This window comes from Mastomys coucha, unplaced genomic scaffold, assembly GCF_008632895.1.
Source record: "Mastomys coucha isolate ucsf_1 unplaced genomic scaffold, UCSF_Mcou_1 pScaffold20, whole genome shotgun sequence".
Classification (NCBI taxonomy): Eukaryota; Metazoa; Chordata; class Mammalia; order Rodentia; family Muridae; genus Mastomys; species Mastomys coucha.
In genome coordinates, this window is record NW_022196903.1 from 64,339,760 (window position 1) to 64,361,805 (window position 22,046).

General features: G+C 43.6%; 1 protein-coding gene and 1 long non-coding RNA gene across 9 annotated transcripts in view; one reads left to right on the top strand and one right to left on the bottom strand.

Annotated features, from left to right (window-relative positions):
• Window positions 1–22,046, top strand: part of LOC116099052 — a 62,308-nt gene that overhangs the window by 19,977 nt on the left and 20,285 nt on the right. For all 7 annotated transcript variants that reach the window (XR_004122049.1, XR_004122050.1, XR_004122052.1 and 4 more), the window contains 3 exons: window positions 1,987–2,124; window positions 11,515–11,591; window positions 20,097–20,246. This is a non-coding gene — a long non-coding RNA (uncharacterized LOC116099052). The remainder of the gene's footprint in view (window positions 1–1,986; window positions 2,125–11,514; window positions 11,592–20,096; window positions 20,247–22,046) is intronic.
• Window positions 15,628–22,046, bottom strand: part of Rpia (ribose 5-phosphate isomerase A) — a 26,870-nt gene continuing 20,451 nt past the window's right edge. The window contains exons 8-10 of one of the 2 annotated variants that reach the window (XM_031382111.1): window positions 21,252–21,351; window positions 20,266–20,494; window positions 15,628–16,569 (exon numbers count right to left, since the gene is read on the bottom strand). In XM_031382111.1, coding sequence (XP_031237971.1) covers window positions 20,310–20,494; window positions 21,252–21,351 — 285 coding nt within the window. In that variant the 3' untranslated portion in view covers window positions 15,628–16,569; window positions 20,266–20,309. The remainder of the gene's footprint in view (window positions 16,570–20,265; window positions 20,495–21,251; window positions 21,352–22,046) is intronic. The other variant, XM_031382112.1, reaches the window with a different exon arrangement.

Consider the following 22,046-nt stretch of genomic DNA (forward strand, 5'->3'; position numbering starts at 1 on the left):
AAAAAAGGACTGGATTTGAGGACATGTGTACCTAATTATGGTTTCTCCCCAGTCATATTCTTCATCTAAAAGTACCTGCCTACATTTTGCACAACATCAAGTAATAGTCACACACACACACACACACACACACACACACAAACAGCTCTTTGCAGTCTATTAAAATGTATACACGGTGATGGTGAGGATTTATTTCCTGAGAGCCAATGTGGTGGGCCTTTCCACCATGGTGTGTGCGTGATAGGCCACAGTGTGCTGTCCTTACAGACTCCATGTTGAGTCTCTGTTTACTTAGCCCTCTGTAATTAGGGCCACAGGAATGGCTTCCCTGGGCTCCCTCTTTCTGTACAGACACCTGCAGTCACAGAAACAGAAAGTCAAGATTTCTACTTCACAGATGGAAAAGAATCCTTACAGAATCACACTTTCAGGTAGGAACTAGGTCCATACATGGAGCCTGGAGCTAAATTGGTCTTTTTTGCAATTCTCGGTAAGAGAACATCTGTAGCAATCACTACCTGAAACTCAGCATTCACAGTAAACATCAACATACATGCAAATTCCTCCGGGTCCTACTTCACCTCTGGGCTCTTTTTTTTTTTTTTTTTTTTTTTTTTTTTTTTTTTTTTTTTTTTTTTTTAGATTTGAAATACAGATGTGTAAAAATAAACTGCAAAATAATCTTCACATGATTGGAAAATAACACTCATGAACATTTAATTGGTGCTATAAATCAGCATAATGTTTTGAAAGGAATTTAGTTAACACATATCAAAAAGCTACTAAAGTTCCATTGCCTTTAATTCAGTTCTTCCATTCTTTAACTCAAGAAAACTAAATATTGAATATTAAAAATTAGAGGATGTGGCTCATGGTTGAATTCTTGTCTGGCATGCTCCAGACTCTAGGCCCAATCCCCAACATAGTAAAAGTAACAATAATAAAATATAATAGCAAATATCAGTAAGATACTAAGAGACCAACAATAGGAGAAATGGCCAAAGAAATACGGAAAATTATCTCGATGAACTAATTTACTATCATGTGAAAGGAAACTTCCTTTCATATAACAACATTGTCCATGCATACTCTTGAGATACATATAGAGCTGAAGTCTATTACAATCAGCCTTATAGAAAACACATGTGTTTAGAAATAAGGATTAGAAACAGCACTCAGACAAAATGTTGAGCATATGTTGCATTAAAAGCAAGTGGTAGAGTGTCTTCCTTCAAAATGCTTGTTTATTGAATAATTGTTCGTAGTGGTCAAGCTATGGGTCAGTTAAATGTCCATCAATAGATGAATGGACAACAAAATATGTCATCTATATCCAGTAACTTTTTTTATTACAGTATGTATATGAGAAGTGTGTGTGTGTGTGTGTGTGTGTGTGTGTGTGTGTGTGTGATCTCTGTGGAGGTCAGAGCACAACTTCCAGGAGTTGATTCTCTCCTTCTATTATGTAGGTCCCTGAATCCAATGTAGATCATCAGGCTTGGTGACCAGCACCTTAACCCAGTGAGCCATCTCACCAGCCCCTCCAATGGAATTTTACAGGGCCATAAAGAGCTAAATTGTATTATTTCTAGAAAAAAAATGGGTGAAACTGGAAATAATTATGTTAAACAAAATAAGCCATATTAGGACAAATATCACATTTTCTCTCATACGAGGAAGCTAGATTTTTTTTTTTAAGGCATGAATGTAGAAAGAGGAACATTTGGGAAGAGAAAGGGAACAATAGGAGGCTAAAGAAGAAGACAAGGACAAGAAGCCAGTGATTATGATCCAACCTTGTTACACACATAAATGAAAATATTATAATGAAAGTTGGTATTTCATACAATTAATATATGCTAATAATTTCTGGGTGGTGAATACTGTTTTATAACAAGGAGTATCCAGTAACTAGAAGAAGAACAACTTGCCACCAGTCACAGTGGAAGCATGACAGACAGCAGCCTCTGCCTTGTTTTCTAACAGAGATGAAGCCAATGCCTCCCATGCCATGCTCTCTGGGGATCAGCTCTCAGCACGGAGAGCCTGCTCCAGCCCCTGAAGCAGAAAGCTGCTACTCAACCAAACACACAGGCTAACAGCTGGGATTAAATGACCTGAAAGGTAAAATCTCTGCCTACAGCAAACAGAATTACCAATTAGGCTTTGTTGTCAAGCCATGTGTAAGCTATAAAAACAGGTTAAGCCATGGTGAGAATGTGTGCTGTAACAGCTGTCTAGGATAAATTAGCGAGGGTACGTCTGGGATAGGTGCATGTTTTGATTAAGCCAATTCTCTCTAACTCCCACATATGTGTGTCTATTCGTATCCTTGAGTATTTCCAGAACATGTTAAAGGAAAGAAACTACAGACGAATACATGTTCTTTTTACTGATTTGCCTGCTGAAAATTTCTTCATGTAATTTTTTTGGAGCAAAATATTCTAGCAGTAGAGTGAGTAGCCATGGAAAGTAATCCTATCTACTACCCCATTGCCCAGGCTAAGACGCTTTTAATGACACGTTTTAGCTCTAATGGAGAACTTCTTAAAGACAGATCAAAACTAACAATCAGTGTGTCCGAGAAATAACTGGGTTTTAAAAGAAGGGGCTGTGTGAGCTGTCCTCAAGCAGCAAAAAGTCTCTCCTAAAATCATCAACATCAGGGCTTCAGAACCAGGAGTCATCTACAGAGCAAGACCCTGCCTCAAAAGCACAACAATAACAAGAGCTTTTGGAATTCACTTAGAATTAGCCTTACTGATAAAATTACAACTATAAAAGAGCTAATTATTGTAAGTAAAGAAAATTAGTCAGAAAAAAAAATGTATTCTAGAAAGCAACCCTGTGTTTAAGTAACTGTTTTGGATAATTCCTCCACTGCCATTATTTACACTTAGATACACACTGGGGACTAGAAGTGATCTCGTGGGTGCCTATAAAAGACTGCCCATGAACACAATTTATAATCATCGAACGTTGTAGACATGCCATCAGAAACACACCCAAGATTGCTCAGAAAAAAAGGTTCCTTTCTTGAAACTTTTAAACGTAAGTATGGAACTTTCCATGCATGCACATTATCTACAGCAACATGTTTTAAGAATAAGCATGCATCCCGTGAGTTTGATTGTATGTAAACTCAGTGAGAATGTATTTTATTTTATTTTAAGATTTATTTATTTATTTTATGTGTATGAGTACACTGTAGCTGTACAGATGGCCATGAGCCATCATGTGGCTCCTGGGAATTGAACTCAGGATGGCCGCTCCCTCCGGCCTGCTCGCTCCGGCGTAATACACTGTAGCAGTCTTCAGACGCACCAGAAGAGGGCGTCAGGTCTCATCACGGATGGTTGTGAGCCACCATGTGGTTGCTGGGATCCGAACTCAGGACCTTCGGAAGAGCAGTCAGTGCTCTTACCCACTGAGCCCTCTCGCCAGCCCGAGAATGTATTTTAAAACAAAACAAGATTTTTGTTCTTAAGAATTGATGTTTGGGCATTAGCAGAGAGAATGCAAAACCCAATTCTGCAAAATCCCAAGAATTCCCAGGGCCAGCCTCTGCCAACAGCGTCAGCCAGGGATAAAACTTGCTCAGAGGCAGTCTTCAGGCCTAAAGGGCCCAAGCTTCTTTTTAACCAATTATAGGCATGCCTTTATTTTGGCTTGGTTTGAAGATCTTTGTTTTGTTTTTTACTGAAGTTTCATTTGTTTGTTTGTTTTTGCTATGGGACAAACTCAGGGCCTTGGAGTTGAGGGGCGACAGACTACCTCAGCTGGTCTGTCAGCCTCTCTCCACCCTCAGGAAGCACCTTCCCAAGCTTCCAGCTGACTGTGATTTAAAATTCTGTTTTGATTACACACACTTTTTGTGTTTCAGAAAAAAAAAAAATGTTTTCCTGTGCATGGTTTTAATTCGTTTTCTAAAACAGAATTTAACACTACAACGAACAGCAGAAATAGTTATTAGGGGAAAGCACAGAAGTTAAGGCAGACTCTCTTTTATGGGGAATAAGGGTGAGGGAGTACTTGGGAAAGCCAAGCTATGAAGAGTTTGCCTAAGATTATTCTTCAATCTCCTTAACCTCCCTTGGACTTTCCAACAATCCCTCCCACACCAAGCACACGGAGAGAGAGAGAGCAACCTCTCTCTCCGTGTGAGGGATACCCAGCCTGGGGAGTTCAGGACACTGCTCTCAGTTTCTGCACGGGCAGCCGGTTAGCAGCACTCACTGTGAGGACCCTAGTGGCAGCCCAGGTGGCTCTCCCTAGAGCTCCAGTTGAGCTCAGATTTAAGCGCTGGTGTAGCTTTAAAATTTTCAGTATTTGAGTTTGACCCATTTTCTTCCAAGAAAACTTTCATGTTCCCTAAAACAACCTCCTCTGACCTATGATGACCTGTCAGGGGATGTCCATGGGAAAACAGTCTGTCTGAGCAGGGGCTTCAGACAGGCAGAACTGCACCCCAACCCAGCCAGCACAGTCTGCTATGGATGGCTTCGTACACGTAAGAGAATAAAGCTAAGCTAAGGGCTTGGCAGTGAGCTGATGCCACAACCACTCAAAAGAACTCATCTTCCGTGCTAGAAAATGTCCTGGCCACTTCATAAACAGCCACTCATAGAAGTTTTGCTGGTTAACTGGTCCCCGGGCTGTTGTCCCAGACAGAGTCAGATGGTGGAGAAATACTAGAAATGCAAGCATACTGAGAGACCTAAGGGATTTACTGGGGGAACACCACAGTGGGTTTTATGGGGCACATATTATCCAGCACTAGGAGCCTTAAGCACCTCAGTACAAGTTCCTTTAGCCACGCATAACCAGTAGAGTGAGGCTCTCTGATCTATCAGTGAGCATGTGCCAAATACTCCAACAGGACCCGGAAGAAATCATGAGTTCCGGTGATGTCCAGCTTAGCTTTCGGAGGGACCACGACAATAACTTTCCCAAAGAGGAAGGACTGTTGAAATGAAAACAAAGATAATAAGCCTTTAGGGGCAGGGACTGATAAAGCCCTGTCTCCCAAGGATCTCTCTCTGCTGTGGCCACAGAAATCCCAGCCTTAGCTTGTCCCAGAGGCCTTGACGTGCTGGGCAGGAGCGCCCCCTTCTGGCCACTGCCTTAGGTGACACCAAGTTCTGAGGCCACAGAGCTTCTCAGGAGAGAGATTATCTATAATGTCACCATTTTGTCCTGGATTTCCTGGACGTTTTGGATTGGGGATTTTTTATGTTTGAATTTTCTTTGACGGTTGTGTCAACATCTTCTAAGGTGTCTTCTATACCTGAGATCCTCTCTTCTATCTCTTGTATTGTGTTGGTGATCCTTACATCTGTAATTCCTGACTTCTTTCTTTAAAGAAAAAAGGAAAATAAGAGGTAGCCATCAATCCATCAGCAAAGAGTATTTTAATATCATCTTATATGTCTCATTTTTTACATAGATGAGGTCATGCTATGCAGTTGTCATTTTCCATCTACTTCCGGTTTCATTCTCTGCTCCTGGCCCGTGTCAAACTGGCTTCCCACTATTCCACTAGACTGGGAGGCACTGGCAAGTTTAAAGATTAGAACGGTCAAGACAGGACATTTGCTCACCCGCTCTGCCTGGGGAAGGAATTTTCCAGTAGCCACCACTTTTGTGCCCACCAAGTGGATAATTTCTAGGCCGTGAGACCTCTTGCATCCCTGACATTGCTCAGCTCTGGGTCCCTTCAACTTAATGATCGTTCTCTGCTCTTTGTTGCCTACAAAGTAGGTCCCACAATGACATTATTTGAAATACCCAGAGTGGTATATTTTCCTAATCATGACGAGACCAATCTGTATATTCATTTAAAATTATTCCATGTGGATTGTCAAATATAGTTCTTTACAGGTGGTGTTGTTTTATTTTGTTTGAGACATGGTCTGACGAAGCCCAGGATGGCCAAGGATGACCTTAAACTTCTGATCCTCCTGCCTCTACCTCCCGAGTGCTACAATTACAGGTCTGTGTCACCATACTGGGGTTTATGTGGTGCTGTGTGACATTGGTACAAACATCTTCATACCTAGTGTCCACCCTTCAATGTACTTGTGCAGGGCTGTATCCTACAAGTAACTAAAAATGAATGGGACAGTTTATGTTTCTTGGTACATATTGCCAAAACTTACAAAGTAAGTTAGAAAGTTACAAAAGGTTAGAAGAGTTTGCAACCCCACTGGCGAGCTGGGAAAGCCTGTCTAGCCGTCTCCTCCACAGCTCTGTTTTTATTAATGATGCAGAGACCTGCGACCATAAGAAGGGCTGTTGTTGAATTTAGGTGTTTTGTCTTCAATGTTAGCGAGGCAGAACGTTTTTTCAGGTGTTTTCTCTTCAGTAACCTCCCCTGCCTCTTACTACAGAGCTCTCACTGGCTCTCTTAGAGACTAAGGTATCATCATATCCTTAGGTACACAGACACTGGCTGTGGTGGGATTAAACAGAAGGGGAATGTTAAAAGCACAGGATTCCAAGCGCTAGAAAATCAGAATCAATAGAGCCTGGCAGCTGGCAACAGCCAGGTGCCCACTCTAAAGCACCTTTAAAGTCTGGCCCTGCTGACTGTGCTGCCCTGAATGGGTAACTGGCATCCCTGCTCCTCCCACCAGCCAAATGCAGTAGCCATCCTTACATCTTTGTCATTTCCTGTATCAACATGGAAAAGCATTAATGGACGGGTAGAGTCTATTTTCCAGCTCCGTTACCAATGGAGAATACAGTAAGTAGGTGTGGTGTTGCATACTTTGAGAAAGGCCCATGGCTTCCATAACAATTTTCCTGTTATGGATCTGTTAAATATCCACCAAAGGCCAATGGGTTAAAGATGTGACACTAGCCTGTGGTACTGTTGGGAGGTGAAAGAACCTGTGGGAAGTGAGGCCTAGTAGGACATGAACTTGAAGGGAATATTGGGACCCCCAGCCCTCTCTTCTCTCCACTTCCTGGCCTCAGTGTTGGCATCAGGACCTCCCAAACCTATAGGCAACACATAGGCGACAGCGCAACCCACAGACCTGTTGCCAAGACAACAGCCACCATATTCCCAGAATCCACTTGGCTCACCTCCCACCTTTACGTGCATTACATCATTATCCATTTCTCTCTCTCTCTCTCTCTCTCTCTCTCTCTCTCTCTCTCTCTCTCTCTCTCTCTCTCTCTCTCTCCTTCTGCCGCCACCTTGTCTCTTTCTCCTCAATAAAACCTCTTACACATGGAACTGTTTTGGGCCTAGTGTACTGTGTCCAGATGCTAGCTGTTATTCTAACACATCACTCAGTCTTATGTTCCTGTCAGGATGTTTTACCACAGGCCCCAAAACAGCCCAGGGAAAAATGACAAAGAACTGAACTCTCTGGCCAAAACAAATCTTTTCTTCTATGTTGATTATCTCATAATTTGTCCGAGAACTAGAAAGCTAACTCCTTTGAGTCCATTTGCTCCATGATGTGAGGAAGCCCAAAATGGCTCATGGAGGGCAGGAGGCCCAGGCAACCCCCACAGTCCAGTATTACTTCAACTGGCTCCAGAGTTAAAACCACAGGCCCCGGCCCCTGCTTCATGTGCAGGAGTGTGAGCAAACGGAAGTGTTCTAAGCTACTAAGTTTGGCATGCTCTGGGGCATCAAGGTAGAGCTGAGACGCTCCCTTAGGATCCAAGCCCTGGGCAGGAGCAGCTGGATAGACCCTGGAACTACCAGGAAGCAGGGGGGATGGATATTTCAGCTTCAGTGGAGAGAGGAGATCCTGTCCTTCCTTGAGGGAGTCCCCACAGCAAGGAAATCCCTAAACAGAAGCTGGCGTTCTAACACTAAAACGATCCAAAGTTCCTGTCGTCAAAGTAACTAGTGACACTGTGCGATGTCCCCGGAGAGAGAGCCACACAAAAGAAGGGTCCCTAGCAGCAGAGAGCCTCTCACAACCCAGCCTTCTGTGCTTGGAAAGTAGAAAGTTAGACTAAGCTAGGACGCCTGTTCCCTGAACCCAGGCAGGAGAAAGGAAGGAGAATCTCAATGGTGTAAATTTATATATACTATACATTACATGTGTACACAAATATACCAAAGACAGCAAAAATATGACCACAGTAAACCTGTACAAGCAGGACCCCTAGGGCTCCTGTATGCACAATATCCAAAAGTAGGAAAAAATACAAAATAATGGTTCAACAATTTGTGTATAAAAATATGTACATAAACATTCATACACAAATATATACATATGTATAAAAATGAGAGTATTATTCAACAATAAAAAATTTTTCAAAGATTTATTTTATTTATTTTATGTGTATGAGTACACTGTAGCTGTACAGATGGCCGTGAGCTATCATGTGTGTGGCTGCTAGGAATTGAACTCAGGACCTCTGCCAGCCCAGCTCACTATGACCCGCTCGCTCCAGCGTAATTCACTGTAGCTGTCTTCAGATGCACCAGAAGAGGGCGTCCAATCTCATTACAGGGGGCCACCATGTGGTTGCTGGGATCCGAACTCAGGACCTTCAGAAGAGCAGTCAGTGCTCTTACCTGTTGAGCCATCTTGCCAGCCCAACAATAAAAAATTAAGTACTGATGATCCATGCCAAAACATGGGTAACATTTAAATATGCTACAGAGGTCCCCAGAGGACCGGACCTTTTGCTATTTTTATTTTATTTTATTTTATTTTTATTAGATATTTTCTTTATTTACATTTTAAATGATATCTCCTTTCCCGGTTTCCCCTCTGGGGAAAAAAAAAAAAAACTCTTCCTTCCCCCTTCCCCCTGCTCATCAACCCACCCTCTCCTGCTTCCTGGCTCTGGCATTCCCCTACAATGGGGCATAGAACCTTAACAGGGCCAAGGGCCTCTCCTCCCATTGATGACTGACTAGGCTGTCCTCTGTTATACATATGCAGCTGGAGCCATGAGTCCTACCATGTGTACTCTTTGGTTGGTGGTTTAGTCCCTGGGAGCTCTGACAGTGCCATATTCAATCATCAAACCCAGACACTATTGTGGATGCCAGCAAGTGCTGGCTGAGAGGAGCCTGATATAGCTGTCTCCTGAGAGGCTCTGACAGTACCCAACTAATACAAAAGTAGAAGCTCACAACCATCCATTGGACTGAGCACAGGGTCCCCAATGAAGGAACTAGAGAAAGGACCCAAGGAGCTGAAGGGTTTGCAGCCCCTTAGGAGGAACAACAATATGAACTAACATTTTGCTATTTAAAGGAATCACAGATGGCAAGGCTTCTACAAGCAGACATGACATGTTTATTAGATGCATAGGAAACCCATCTCAGACAGTGCTGTCTTGCTCTTCTTGTACGGACCCCTTTTATTTTTGTAAGCATATCACACATATTCACAGAAGCTGGATTCTCAGGAGGTAAGAGTGGTATTTTCACAGTTACATAAATCTTACTTCCTTGGATCAGCTCCTGCAAACGCCAGCTATAGAGACCCTGGTGATGGTTTCCTGCTTGCCCCCACACACATCTTCTCTGAAATCAGCAGAGAGGGAAGATATGAATCACTCCTAACAGCAATAGCTCTGAAGTGTCACATTTAATACTGATGTTTTCCAATCCTAGCCGAATATGGAAGAGAGAGAAAAGAGGGAGTGTTTATGCTTTTAGTCCACCCATGTAGAATCCTGCGTCTTCTACAGCAGTCCTGAGGCCCCTAGCATCCTGACTTCCCCACTTCCATAAGAGTGTTGAAACAGGGTGAAAAACTAGGCAGAGTTTTTCCTAGCAAGCTGTTTTGTTCTCTTGGGAATTTCTGATGTTCAAGGAACTGTTCTGCATGTTGTGTCTAGTCCAGTATGCTTTTCCATCTCAGTACAAGCAGGAAGAATCCATGTGTATCTCTGCCATCCGTACAGGAGTGGTTTTCTCCCCTGACTCTCACTGGAGCTACCTGTATATGACATGTTCATGTGGGTTTGGCAGACCCTTGGGGTCTAATTCTGTGAGCTTACCTGAGCCCCAGGTGATCACACCTGCAGCCTTTCCTTTCCTTTCCCAGCTAACTTTAACGCTCTTAACTGTAAACCCTGTGACCATTTTCTGTACATGTTAAAGAACTTCATTGTTCCGTTTGCATGACAATTGCTTAAAGAAGTCTTCTAGACGTGGCTACCTCTCCTGGACCATACCAATGACATTTATGACGTACTTTGGTTCCACATCAAGAGTTATTTATTGGAGTCTGATTGTTCAGGCAGCATGTGTATAGTAGAGGATTGCAAATTCAATCATCAATAGGAGGAGAGGACCTCAGCCCTGTGAAGGTTCTGTGCCCCAGTGTAGGGGAATGCCAGGGCCAGAAAGTGGGAGAGGGCGGGGTGGCAGGCATGGGGAAGTGGGAGGCAACAGGGGTTTGTTTTTGTTGTTTTTGTTTGTTTCTTTGTTTTTTGGAGGGGAAACTGGGAATGGGGAAATTTACATGTAAATAAAGAAAATATCTAAAAAATAATAAATAAATAAAAATTAAAATTAAAATTAAAAAAAAGAGTTATTTATTCCCATAACCCTTTGCCCCTTTTCAGGCTCTTTTGCGTGGGCTGTTGTAGATTTCCCCTTGCACTGTATTACTGTAATTTGAATCAGATCTAAAAGGAACCTAGGATAAAATATATTGAAAAACATTGTTAAAAAAACAAAAATATGCTAAATAAAAACAACACTATACAAGAAGCTATTGACCATAGTGTCGCAGTTCTATACAGTATCCCAGTTCTGTGAAATGCCCAATGGAGTCAGAGAGTGAGTTCAAGTTGCCTGGAGCTTGAGTGACAGCAAGGAACTGAGAGAAAGCAGGGAGAACCTACTTCTAGGCACAGGGTTTCTTTGGAGTAAATGAACATAGTGTTATTAACTATGGTGATGGATGACAGACTGTGAATATTTTTCAAACTCATTGAACTGCATAGCTTAAATAGGTGAGTTATATAGTGTAGGATTTATCTCAGTAATGTTATAGTTTTTAAAAAAAAAAAAAGAACAGAGATTCGGGGCTCAGTGACAGAATGCTTACCTAGTATGCACAAGAACACTTTCTGCTCTTTCAAAGGACTATTTTGGTTCCCAGCACCCACATCCTCACATTCCCAGGGGATCTGTCTTAGTTCCTCGGGTATCCACATGCTCATGTGCACACCCACACACAAAGGCATCAATAAATGATAATTTTTAAGCAGAGAGCAGTGGACCACCAGGTACAACTCAGCCCAGAGATTCCTCTTCCACTGCCCAGTCTTGCACACTGCCATCTTAATCCCCAGTCCCAGGCATTCAGGATGAAATGGTTCAATAGCTACCAATACTCAAACACAACTCTCACCAACTGCTCTAAGCTCTCTGTGCAACTCAGTGAGCCCTCAAACAACCCTAGAAGGATATTTCAGGTAAAACTAACAGACCCAAAACAAAAGCTATAAAATGAGGGGGGAAATGGAGCTCAAACTCAGCTAAGTATCTTCATCAAACCTTCTGCCTCTTAGAAAAATGAGAGCTCCCAACTAGAGGGATCACTTGACTTAGAAGCTGGAAGAATGAAGCCTTCTCACCCAGAGTGAAGGTATGTGTCATCTCTTTGTCAGCTCTCCTCTCTCTACCAGAAACATAGTAAGGCCACAGGGGAACCCTGAACTTATTCCAAGAACTCGGAGAAGTCCTCTCAGGACTCAAAGGAGCCATGTCCACTGACACTCATTAAGAGCTCTATGTGGCATTGTAGATCTCTACTCTCCAATACTGTAGCCTGTCACCCTATGGCTAATGAGCCCTTGGGATGTGGCCAGTCCAGGATAAAACCCAAAGTAAAATATACATATTTTGGAAGATGTAATTAAAAAAAGAATGTAAGATACTGTTGTTAAAATTGTATCATAGACATTTAGAATTAACTATTTTGAAATTGGTTTTACCCCTCTTAGTGTGGTGACTAGAACATTTTAAATCATTCATGTGATTGACATTTCCATGGGGTGATGATGCTGACGCTTAGAGCAGCCCTGGCTCCCTGCTCCCTGCGGGGGGTTGCTCTGTGAATGCTCCTTACAGGTTTGCAGAGACACTGGAGAAAGGAAGCCTCCTCAGCACTGCGGAGCATGGGCCCCGTACAACTAAACTCAGGGATCAAATCTTGGGAACTCAGGGTCTCATCAGCGACAGGAGGCTAGCCTCACTCTCCATTAAGACCAAAATGAGGATTAACACACTTGGCTCTTTGAAACTCATGCTGAGATGCCAAACCATCCACTCAGAATGGAGCTGTCTTCAAGGGACATTTGTGAGTCTGTTACTGGGCTGAGCCTGACAAGAGATGCCACCAGCCAGGAATTCAATTCCCTGAGGCACCTACATCCTTTCCCTTCTTGCTGCTAAGTCAAAGTTTTCAGTGACCCAACATGAGAGGGTTTCAATCTAAATGTATTGTATTCTTCAATCTGTATAGCACACTGTCCAGGAAAACAATGGAATTGCGTTTACAAGGAATACCTCTCCTTCCATCCCTGGATTATACTCCACCATGCCCAGCTAAGCACTGTTTCATCTCAAAGCACGGCTGCATGTTTACCTGCTGAGGCCCACTTGTGTCCAGCCCATTGCTAAGCTACACTGGAGTGTTTTGCAATCCTGTGATTCAACCCAGTTACTAAAAAAACACACTAACACTGTATCTGTCAAAACATCTGACCACTGGGTTAGAAGAGTGTAGGCTGATGCAGTCCTAAATCTGGCTGCATCAGCTGCTGAGTTTGACAGGAAATAAGCAGTCAGGCATCTGAGGGCACAACAAATTGTTGTGGCCCCAATGAAACCTGAAGACTGAAGCCATAACTTAGGGTATCTGGGACCCTACATCATCCACCCCAGTGCCCAGCTCACAGCAAGCGCACAATGCCAGCCAGTTAACCACAGGTATGAAGAATTGCTACCTCAAGGACCAGGCCCTCTGGATCTCAAGAACAAGAAATGGGTCTCCGCTAGTACAACTGGTCTGGCTCTGTCAGACCTTGGAGTAGCTACCAGCCAGCCTGATACGTAGCTACATCTAAGCCCTGGTCCCTTTTGGTGAACATAAACAATCCCAGTGGCCATTAGGCAAGGCCACTTTTTGATCATGACCAGAAAAGCAAAACCCCTCACATTCATATCTGAACATTCTTAAAACAGGACCACCACCCAAGTCATAAAAAGGACCAGGCAACAGCCCCTGTTCCTGGCTAATCATGGCCCCAACTCTTCTTCCCATGTAGGTAAGACTTTTAAGATGCCTGCCCCAAGATTCATTCCTGCTTCCTATCAGCTCTTGGTCCTGCGCAAGTCCTCACAAACTGTGACCAAGCACAAGAACAGATCCTCTAAGATTTAACACCAAAACATCCCAAAGACGACCCCAGCAAGCCTTCATGTGGTGGGCTCATGAACTGACTTTGGCTAAAGGGAACTCACAATCTCCTCTCCTGGGTCGTGTCTATGGTAGCTATCACCCCCAATCCATAGAACACTCAGAGAAGAGGGGCACAGAGAAGCCGGGAGAAACAGTGGTTGTTAATCGTCACTTCTGTGACTGACAGACTAGACAATGGACACTCTCCAACCAGATTACATGCAATGTTCTATTCCCTTCTTCCAAAAAAGAAAAGCTCAACAATGCAGAAACAAACAGAATTAGCCACGAGCACACAGGCACACACATGTGCTGCAAACAGACATTTGCTAACTTGAGGCCTTGTAACTCATTACAACTAGTAGGTACTATCAAAAGACACGTTAGGCAAAACCCTAGATCACCCAGAAGTACAAGCACTGATTTCCAGTAAGGCATACAAGGAGCTGCGGGATGGCGGCAATGCTCCCTGGCAGTGCCTGGCAACAGGACAAGTTCAAAGAGAAACCCACTTTCCTTTCTTACTGTGGGCTCTGACTGAAGCCAACCCTGAGTCGGTTCTACCCAAGTCCCCACAATTTTCCCCATGGCATCCTGCCATGACTACAAACCTTTCCCAAAAGCCAGACTCCAGGCCTTAGAGATGGCTCATGAGTTAAAGAGTATGCACTGTTCTTGCAGAGGGCCCAAGTTTGGCTCCCACATCCTAACACCCATACCACACAGCTCACAACTACCTGCAACTCCAGGCCACAGTCTCCAATATACCTTTTTCTGACTTCTGCAGGCACCAACATTCATGTGTACATATTCATACACAGAAACACAAATACAATTTTAATTTTATTTTGTTTCTTGACAAGGTCTTTGTAGCTCTGGCTCTCCTGAAACTCACTATATAGACCAAGCTGAGCTCAAACTCAAGAGATCTGCCTGCCTCTGCCTCCCAGCGTGGGATTAAAGGAGTGCCACTACACCTAGATATATAAATATAGCTTAAATACATTAAAAAATATTGTTAAGCCAAACTCCAACTTGTCCTATGTGCCCAAGATAAAGCAAAGATACTAACTGAAACTGGCTTAGCTCATTCATCACTTAAAAGATCACATTTAGTAATCTAATGAAAAATCCTTCATTTTAATTTAATCTTTCATCAAAATTTACCTCTAGGGCTGCCTTTTGGTACCTACCAGGTGTTTTGTTTTTCTCTATCACTAGAAAAACTTCACATTAACATTCAAATGCCCTAGTTTGGACACAGGCGTCAAAGCCTGCGAAACCAGCAGGAAATGTGTATGTGAAGTGGAGCAAACAGATGTTTCTGAAATTGTTTATCTTTATCCACACCACACAAACTTGCTTGTTTTGAAAACTTGTTTTATCAAATTTCTTATTTCATTCTGCACAAAAGTTACTGACGAACCAATTAAAAATAATGCACTCCTAATACCAAAGGGAAAATGCTTTTCTTTGTCTGCTTGCTTGTTTGTTTTTTAGACAGGGTTTCTCTGTGTAGCCCTGGCTAACCTGGAACTCACTCTGAGAACAGGCTGGCCTAGAACTAATAGATACACCTGCCCCTGCTGTGATTAAAGGCATGTACCACCACACTGGGCTGGAAAATGTCCTCTTAAGGCTCAGTCCTGGCTAGCTTTTATTCTGAGACTTGACTCAGCAAGAATCTGGACAGCAGCTCATGTAACAGAGTTCAAAGCAGAAGGTAAGCTGAAGAGCTGACTGCTAAATATCATGCAGCGTTAGCATGGGAGGAACCAGGGCTCACTGCACTGGGATGTGTAACAGAATGGACTTGGGAGGCCCTTGTCAACCATCCCTGCCTGAGCTGGTCATGGCCTGCCATCCCCTATGAAGCTTCTTCTAGGCACTCTGCTATTTACTGGGCAGTTTATCTAAACTCGAGACTAAGGGAAACTAGAAAATTCCAGTCTCTTTTAATGCTCAACACCCATACAACCCAATAGAACTGCTGGGTTGAACAAGCCTGTGCTTAGCTACACTGCCCTCCCTCAGAAAACTAACCCGGCAGCAAAGGTAGAACACACGTGTCCTTGTTTCAATAAAGGAGATAATCAGAAACAGCAGAATCATTTACCCCGTCTGTCTCAGATTCCTGAGAGGATCCCACTCATCTGATATAAATTAGCTGAGCAAAATTGATTCCCATCAATGCAAACTCTGTAGAGAAGACAAAGGGTCAAAATGGCACAGGAACGTTTATTTCAACCTTCAAACAGCACAAAGAAGTGACAGCTTCTGATACCAAATCATACAAGGGTCATTGGAGGAACAAAACAACATTAACATAAAGAAAATCATTCAAACAACAAAAAGTAAATAAGTGCTTCACATCTCAGGCAATGCTGTGCGCTGCCAGCAGGCGCTTCCACCAGGGGCTTCCAACAGCAGGGCCAAAGCAAAGCCAGGATCCGAGAAGGTGCATCCTCACCTGGGAGTTCATACCCCAGTTCATACCCTACAACCCCACTGCTCCATTCAGAATTCCCTAAACCTGATCTTGGGAGTGGTAACAATGAAAACAACCTCAAAACAGAAGAGTGTGGAAAGAAAGTAAACAGTAAACAAGGTTTCCCATAAGGCATCAGGAGACCTGCTGGCTGGCTCCTCACTGCTCCAGCTTAGAAAAATGTTATTTCTCAGCAAACTCAAAACTTCAGAAGGTTAACAATCAGCAGGTCCAGTCAAAGCTTTCAGAGACAGTCCTGATCTCTTATTTTTATTTATACATTTTTTTTGTTTTTGGTAAAGGTTTCATATAAAACATAAAATCAAGTTCTATTTTATAAAAAAAAAAACTGAATATTTTAATAGTAAAAATATATATATATTTAAATTTCTTTTTAAAAAGACACATAGCAATACTTCATAAGACTGGGTTTGACTACCCCACCACCCACGGCCAGCCGTCCACTCTGGCACTGTGGACAGCTACATGAAGGTACATTAAGGCAAAGGCTCCTGGTGAGGCATGTCCACCGTGCCTGGGCTGGAGACTCAAGGTGAGCACCCTGCTCCTCTCAGGGTTAGAAGGGCTTCTCCCTCACGTTCACTGAGCCATCCTGCATCCCAAAGTAGACTCTCTCCGCCATGTTGATGAAAAGGCCTGTGTCCACCACGCCTACAGAATGAAGAATAGGTACATTAAAGTCCAACTTGCCAAGACAAAGCAAGCATTAAGTGTTCCCAGGAGCAAATATCATAAGCCAGCACTGGACAAAATTCAAACTGAAAGAAACCAGGGTTATCTTTGTTCCTTCCTGGCACCTCTTCCTTCCACTACATCATGGCTTGTTCTGTGTTCCCAAATGTGCCACCACAGCTCAAGCTGCTCCCCTTGCCTGCTGCTGACCCTCATCAATGCCAAGGCTGGCTCCTCTTTATCCTCCCACGTACCGGCTATAGAGACCCTCCAAGCTATCACTCCTCCCAGGCATGTTCAGTCAACTGCTATCCTTGAAAGTCTTCCTCAAGTAGGAGATATTTACAAAGCACACACCTGACAAGGGAGTCACATCAGAATACAGTTCCTAAGCCACTATGTAAGCCACAACCCAACAGAAAGAGGAGTACAAGACCTAAACAAGTACTTCTTAAAGAAACAAAGCATTCAAGCTCACTAGTGACAACATGAATGACATCAATCACCATGATGAGTAGTGGCAGGTGACCAGAATGTGGAGGCACAGACAGGAATATTCCTGAAGCCTGCTGGCCATCATCTGGCTCCTGGTTCAATGAGAGACTCTAACTCAAAGAAGACAGAACACAACTGGCTTCTGTGCATACATACATGGGTGTACACACATCCTCTTGTATGCACTCACACACACATGCACACATGCACAGTAGCATGAATATATCACCATATTGTTTGCGCAGATATACTAACAGTGGAATACTCAGCAATGAGAATTAACTAATATGTAAGGCCTTCGCCAAAAATGTTCACATATACACATTCATTACAGTGAGTTAACACTGGCCAACTATCAAAGAAAATGGGAGTGAACCTAGTGTGTAGGGAAACAATGACCACTAACAGGGATCTGGTTAAATAGTTACACAACCACAAAATTGGAATATCACCATTATATTTTTTCAGATTTATTTATTTATTTTATGTGCATGAGTACACTGTAGCTGTCTTCGGACACGTCAGAAGAGGACATCAGATCCCATTACAGATGGTTGTAACTACCATGTGGTTGCTGGGAATTGAACTCAGGACCTCTAGAAGAACAGTCAGTGCTCTTAACCACTGGCCATCTCTCCAACTCTCACCTTTTTTCTTTTTAAGTAACGTCAGGGGCTAGAGAGATAGCTCACCAGTTTCAGGAACTGACTGCTCTTCCAGAGGACCCAAGTTCAAATCCCAGCCCCCATATGGCAGCTCACAACTGTCCGAAACTCTGATACCTTTACACAGACATGCATGCAGGCAAAACATCAATGCACATTTAAAAAAGAGGGGGGGCTAGAAAGATGGCTCAGTGGGTAAGAGCACTGACTGCTCTTCTGAAGGTCCTGAGTTCAAATCCCAGCAACCACATGGTGGCTCACAACCATCTGTAGCAAGATCTGATGTCCTCTTCTGGTGTGTCTGAAGACAGCTACAATGTACTTACATGTAACAAATAAATAAATCTTTAAAAAAAAAAAAAAAAGAGGTAAGCAAGGCAGTGGCGGCACACGCCTTTAACCCCAGCACTTGGGAGGCAGAGGCAGGCGGATTTCTGAGCTTTCTGAGACCAGCCTGGTGTACAAAGTGAGTTCCAGGACAGCCAGGGCTACACAGAGAAACCCTGTCTCGAAAAACCGGCCCCCCCAAAAAAAGAAAGAAAAAGAAAAAAAGGTAATATTATCTCTTGTGAGTCAGTATGTAATAAGCTAAGGAGAGGGCAGAACACAACCTGAGTAAGCCATTATTTGAGTTAAAAGGAGTGAGGCACGAGAGTTTCAATTTGTGTTTTTGTGGAAGATCATCTCAGAGCAAGCCATACAATTCCTTTAATAACACTAGCTGTCTCCAGACAGGGTAACTAGCTGCCTGATTGCGGAGGGGGTATGGGGGGGGCTCGTTTGCCACTGTTCACCCATAATGTTGAACAAGGTATAAAGGATATAAAGGTATAAAGGAACAAAGGATAAGTTAAACATCTGTGGACAGCCCTCAATACACAAGCAAAATGGTAGTTGAGTCACTGAAGTATAAAGGTCCTCACAGCTAGGGTTTTCTGAGGACGGACAAAGCAGTGCTCAACACTCATTTTGTAGCACAGCCTAGAAGCTTCAATCTGGTCCCAGAGAAAGTCAAACCCACTTCAAAACCTATAAAGAAAGAGCAATGCAGCCGTCTAAGGCACGATTCTGGAGCCTCAAATTAATGAGGTGCTAGGAGTGACTGATCCCCTCACCCCAAATAAAATGCAGAGGAACGGGCAGAGCATGCTGAATGTGGGCACAAGCAGGACCCAATGAAACACCTACAGGGAGCCTTTTTTGAGTGTCTCCCTCGTGCAAATGAGCCCGTTCCCTTGTCCTGGAAGTTTGTCAATCTAATAGGCAAAAAGTAAGAGAAAAGGAGAGCCAAAGACAAACCAGAAGTGGACCTGTGGTAAAAGTCCATCTTCCTCACTCTAAGCTGTTAACTCTGAAGTCTCCAGTATGTAGGTAGATTCTTAATGCTTAGGAAAAGGCAAGAGAGGCCTCAGGAAGAGCACGAGAGCCCTCTAGTGGGCACAGCAGGAACTGCCCTTCCCACTCCACCCTGGGTCAGTCTGCATTAACAAGGCAAGTGCACTCTGCCTAAGCATGGCCTCCACACCAGCATCCGCATGTCTTCTTCGCATGTCTTCTTCGCCTTTTAGTTAGCGAGGCAACACTAAACAACAGAGTAATGCATCTGTTTCACTTAATGAATGAGGGAAAGATTTTCAGAAGACTAAGGACGATCAGAGGCTGGACTAGGAAGAAGGTGCCTTATGACAACAGCTTATATTCAAACTGGTTTCATTCTCAACTAGCACTAATAACTTAAAGTCGAAAAAGAAAAACACAGGCAGTGGTGGAACAAACACCCTTAATCACATCGATCAGAAGGCAGAGGCAGGCAATCTGTGTTCAAAGCCAGCCTGCTTTGCAGAGTGAGTTCTAGGACAGCCAGGAAACAGAGAAACCTTGTCTCAAAAGAATAGGGATGTGGGGTAGCAGAGGGTGTCAGTGGGCATTGAGGTGAGGTTCCATGTAGCCCAGGTTGATCTCAAATTCATTATGTAGCCAGGGAAGTCCTTGATCTGATCATCCTGCCTCTACCTCCAAAGTTCCAGGATTACAGGCGTGTGTCTCTGCGTGGCCACAATCTAGTGGTTAGTTAATGACAGCAGTGCAGCCTTTCCCTAGGGACTTTAGTCTTCCAGCACTGTTTTAAGAGGTGATCTAATTAATCCTCACAATGACCCCATGAGGTAGGTACTAGTTTTGTCCCTTTTTACAAAGGAGAAATTGAAGCACACTGCTATTAGCTAGAGGATCCAAGTTCATACTGCTAGAGCATGTTTGGGTTAGAAGTTCATCCAGGCAGTCTGCTCCCAGCATCCACTCAGCCACTACACTCTGAAAAACTGATTTTTTTTTCTCACGACCCAGGTATGATCTAGATTGCTCCTCAAAATGTCAAGAATGATGCCTTTCAAATCACATCCTCTGTAAATGCCCTCCTACAAGCTCTAACCTGTAAGACTTCAGCCTGAACGACAATTCATCTCTACCCAGCTCCCCCAACCTTCACCCCAGGAGGTAGGTCCTCAACTCCTACCTGATTATCCCTTGGCATAAAGTCTGCGCTTACATCAGACAGCCTCACTTGAGCGAGTGAGCATTCAAGTCAGGGTCTTGGGGCTGGAGAGATGGCTCAGTGCTCAAGTGAGCACACTGATCTTGTAGAGACCCAAGTTCAATTCTGGGCACCCACGACAGAAGGCTCACAACTAGCTGTAACTCCAGCTCCCGGAGATCAGATGCCCTCTTCTGGTCTCTATGGGCACCTGCAGTTAAATGCACATACTCACACACATAATTAAAAATAACACAAATCTTAAAACTTCAAGATCAAGAGGCAGAAAACCTAAGGTTCTATAGTGGATAGGCAAATCACTTAGTTTAGCTCTGGACCTGTGTGGTCCCCTGTTAACTACCTCATCCAAGTGGGAATTTAATAAAACTTTAGAATGTTAAGCACTGTCTAGAAGATGTGATAGTGTAATAGTAGTACACAGATCAACATCACATCTATGAAACTGTCCCACACCTAACAAAGCAACCTCTGTGAACTGGACTGTTGCTATTTCTCCAGCAGAAGCAGCACTTTTCAGTATCTGCAGACACAGCCGTCCCCAGGTTTACATCAGCTCTAATCTAGGCCCAATTCCATGTAGTCATTGCCTATGATACGTAACCAGTGAATGTAGGTGAAATGAATCACTTCCCCCACAAAGGTCGAAGAGGCTGCATCAGGCTCCTGGAAGGGGGAAGAGGGATCTGTCCCAGGGATGGTGACCTTATTTCAAAGCAAGCACCTCTGACCTTCCACTAGCTCCTTGGCTATCCCAATTCAAATAGACTATAAAATACATACACATCATCACTATTACACAAACCAAGAGGAGGGGGGTGATTCAAGTTAAAAACCTCAGACATGGTATACACTGAGCACATGTTCATGCTGCCTTCTGTGGCCTAAAAAGGGGGAAGTTATAAAGGGAAGCCACTGGGTGACTGTCCCCTGAGCTCCACCCAGCTCACCTGGAGTCATTTTGATAGCTGTGTTCACTTCACTCCATTTATGTACCCGGTCGAACTTCCAGTCCAGGATAAAATTCCCATTATCCGTCACCACAGGCCCCTAAAAGACAATTTTCCAATCACCAAGGATGAAAACACAGGTAGGCAAAAGCTGTAAAGACCACAGCCAGATAGATGTCCCCACTCTGCTTCCTAGAAGGTGGCTCCATAAAGCAGTGGTGGGCAGGCACTTTGGAGTCCTACAGACTAGGAGTATGTCTTAATGCCTCCCAAGTATAGAGGTAAGAGAAGCTAGGGACTTCTCTGAAACTTGGTTGAGTGGCAAAAAGGGGGACAGAGATGCAAACAGGAATGGCTCAAGACAGTGACATTTTCAACTTAGCAAAGTGAAAACCAAGAGAACTGCCTGCTAACATGGCTACCTCTCAAAGCTTAAAGTACCAACAGTAACATAACATAAGGCTACCTGACTTCACACATCACACCTTCTCCATCAGCAAGTCTCATTAAAAGCGGGGGCAGACTGACAGAGCTCAGATAGGGTGAGGGGACAGAACGTCTCAACACCACGGGACACTAGACAAATCAGATAGTTAGTAACATAAATGTTGCCAGAACAAAGGCATAGGCACGTAAGACTCCTCTGCAGCCTAGCAGGGAGCACAATTAAGACTGTGGAAAGGACAAATGGGACCTCATAAAGTTGCAAAGCTCCTGTAAGGCAAAGGACACTGTCAATAGGTCAAAACGGCAACCAACAAATTGGGAAAAGATCTTTACCAACCCTATATCTGA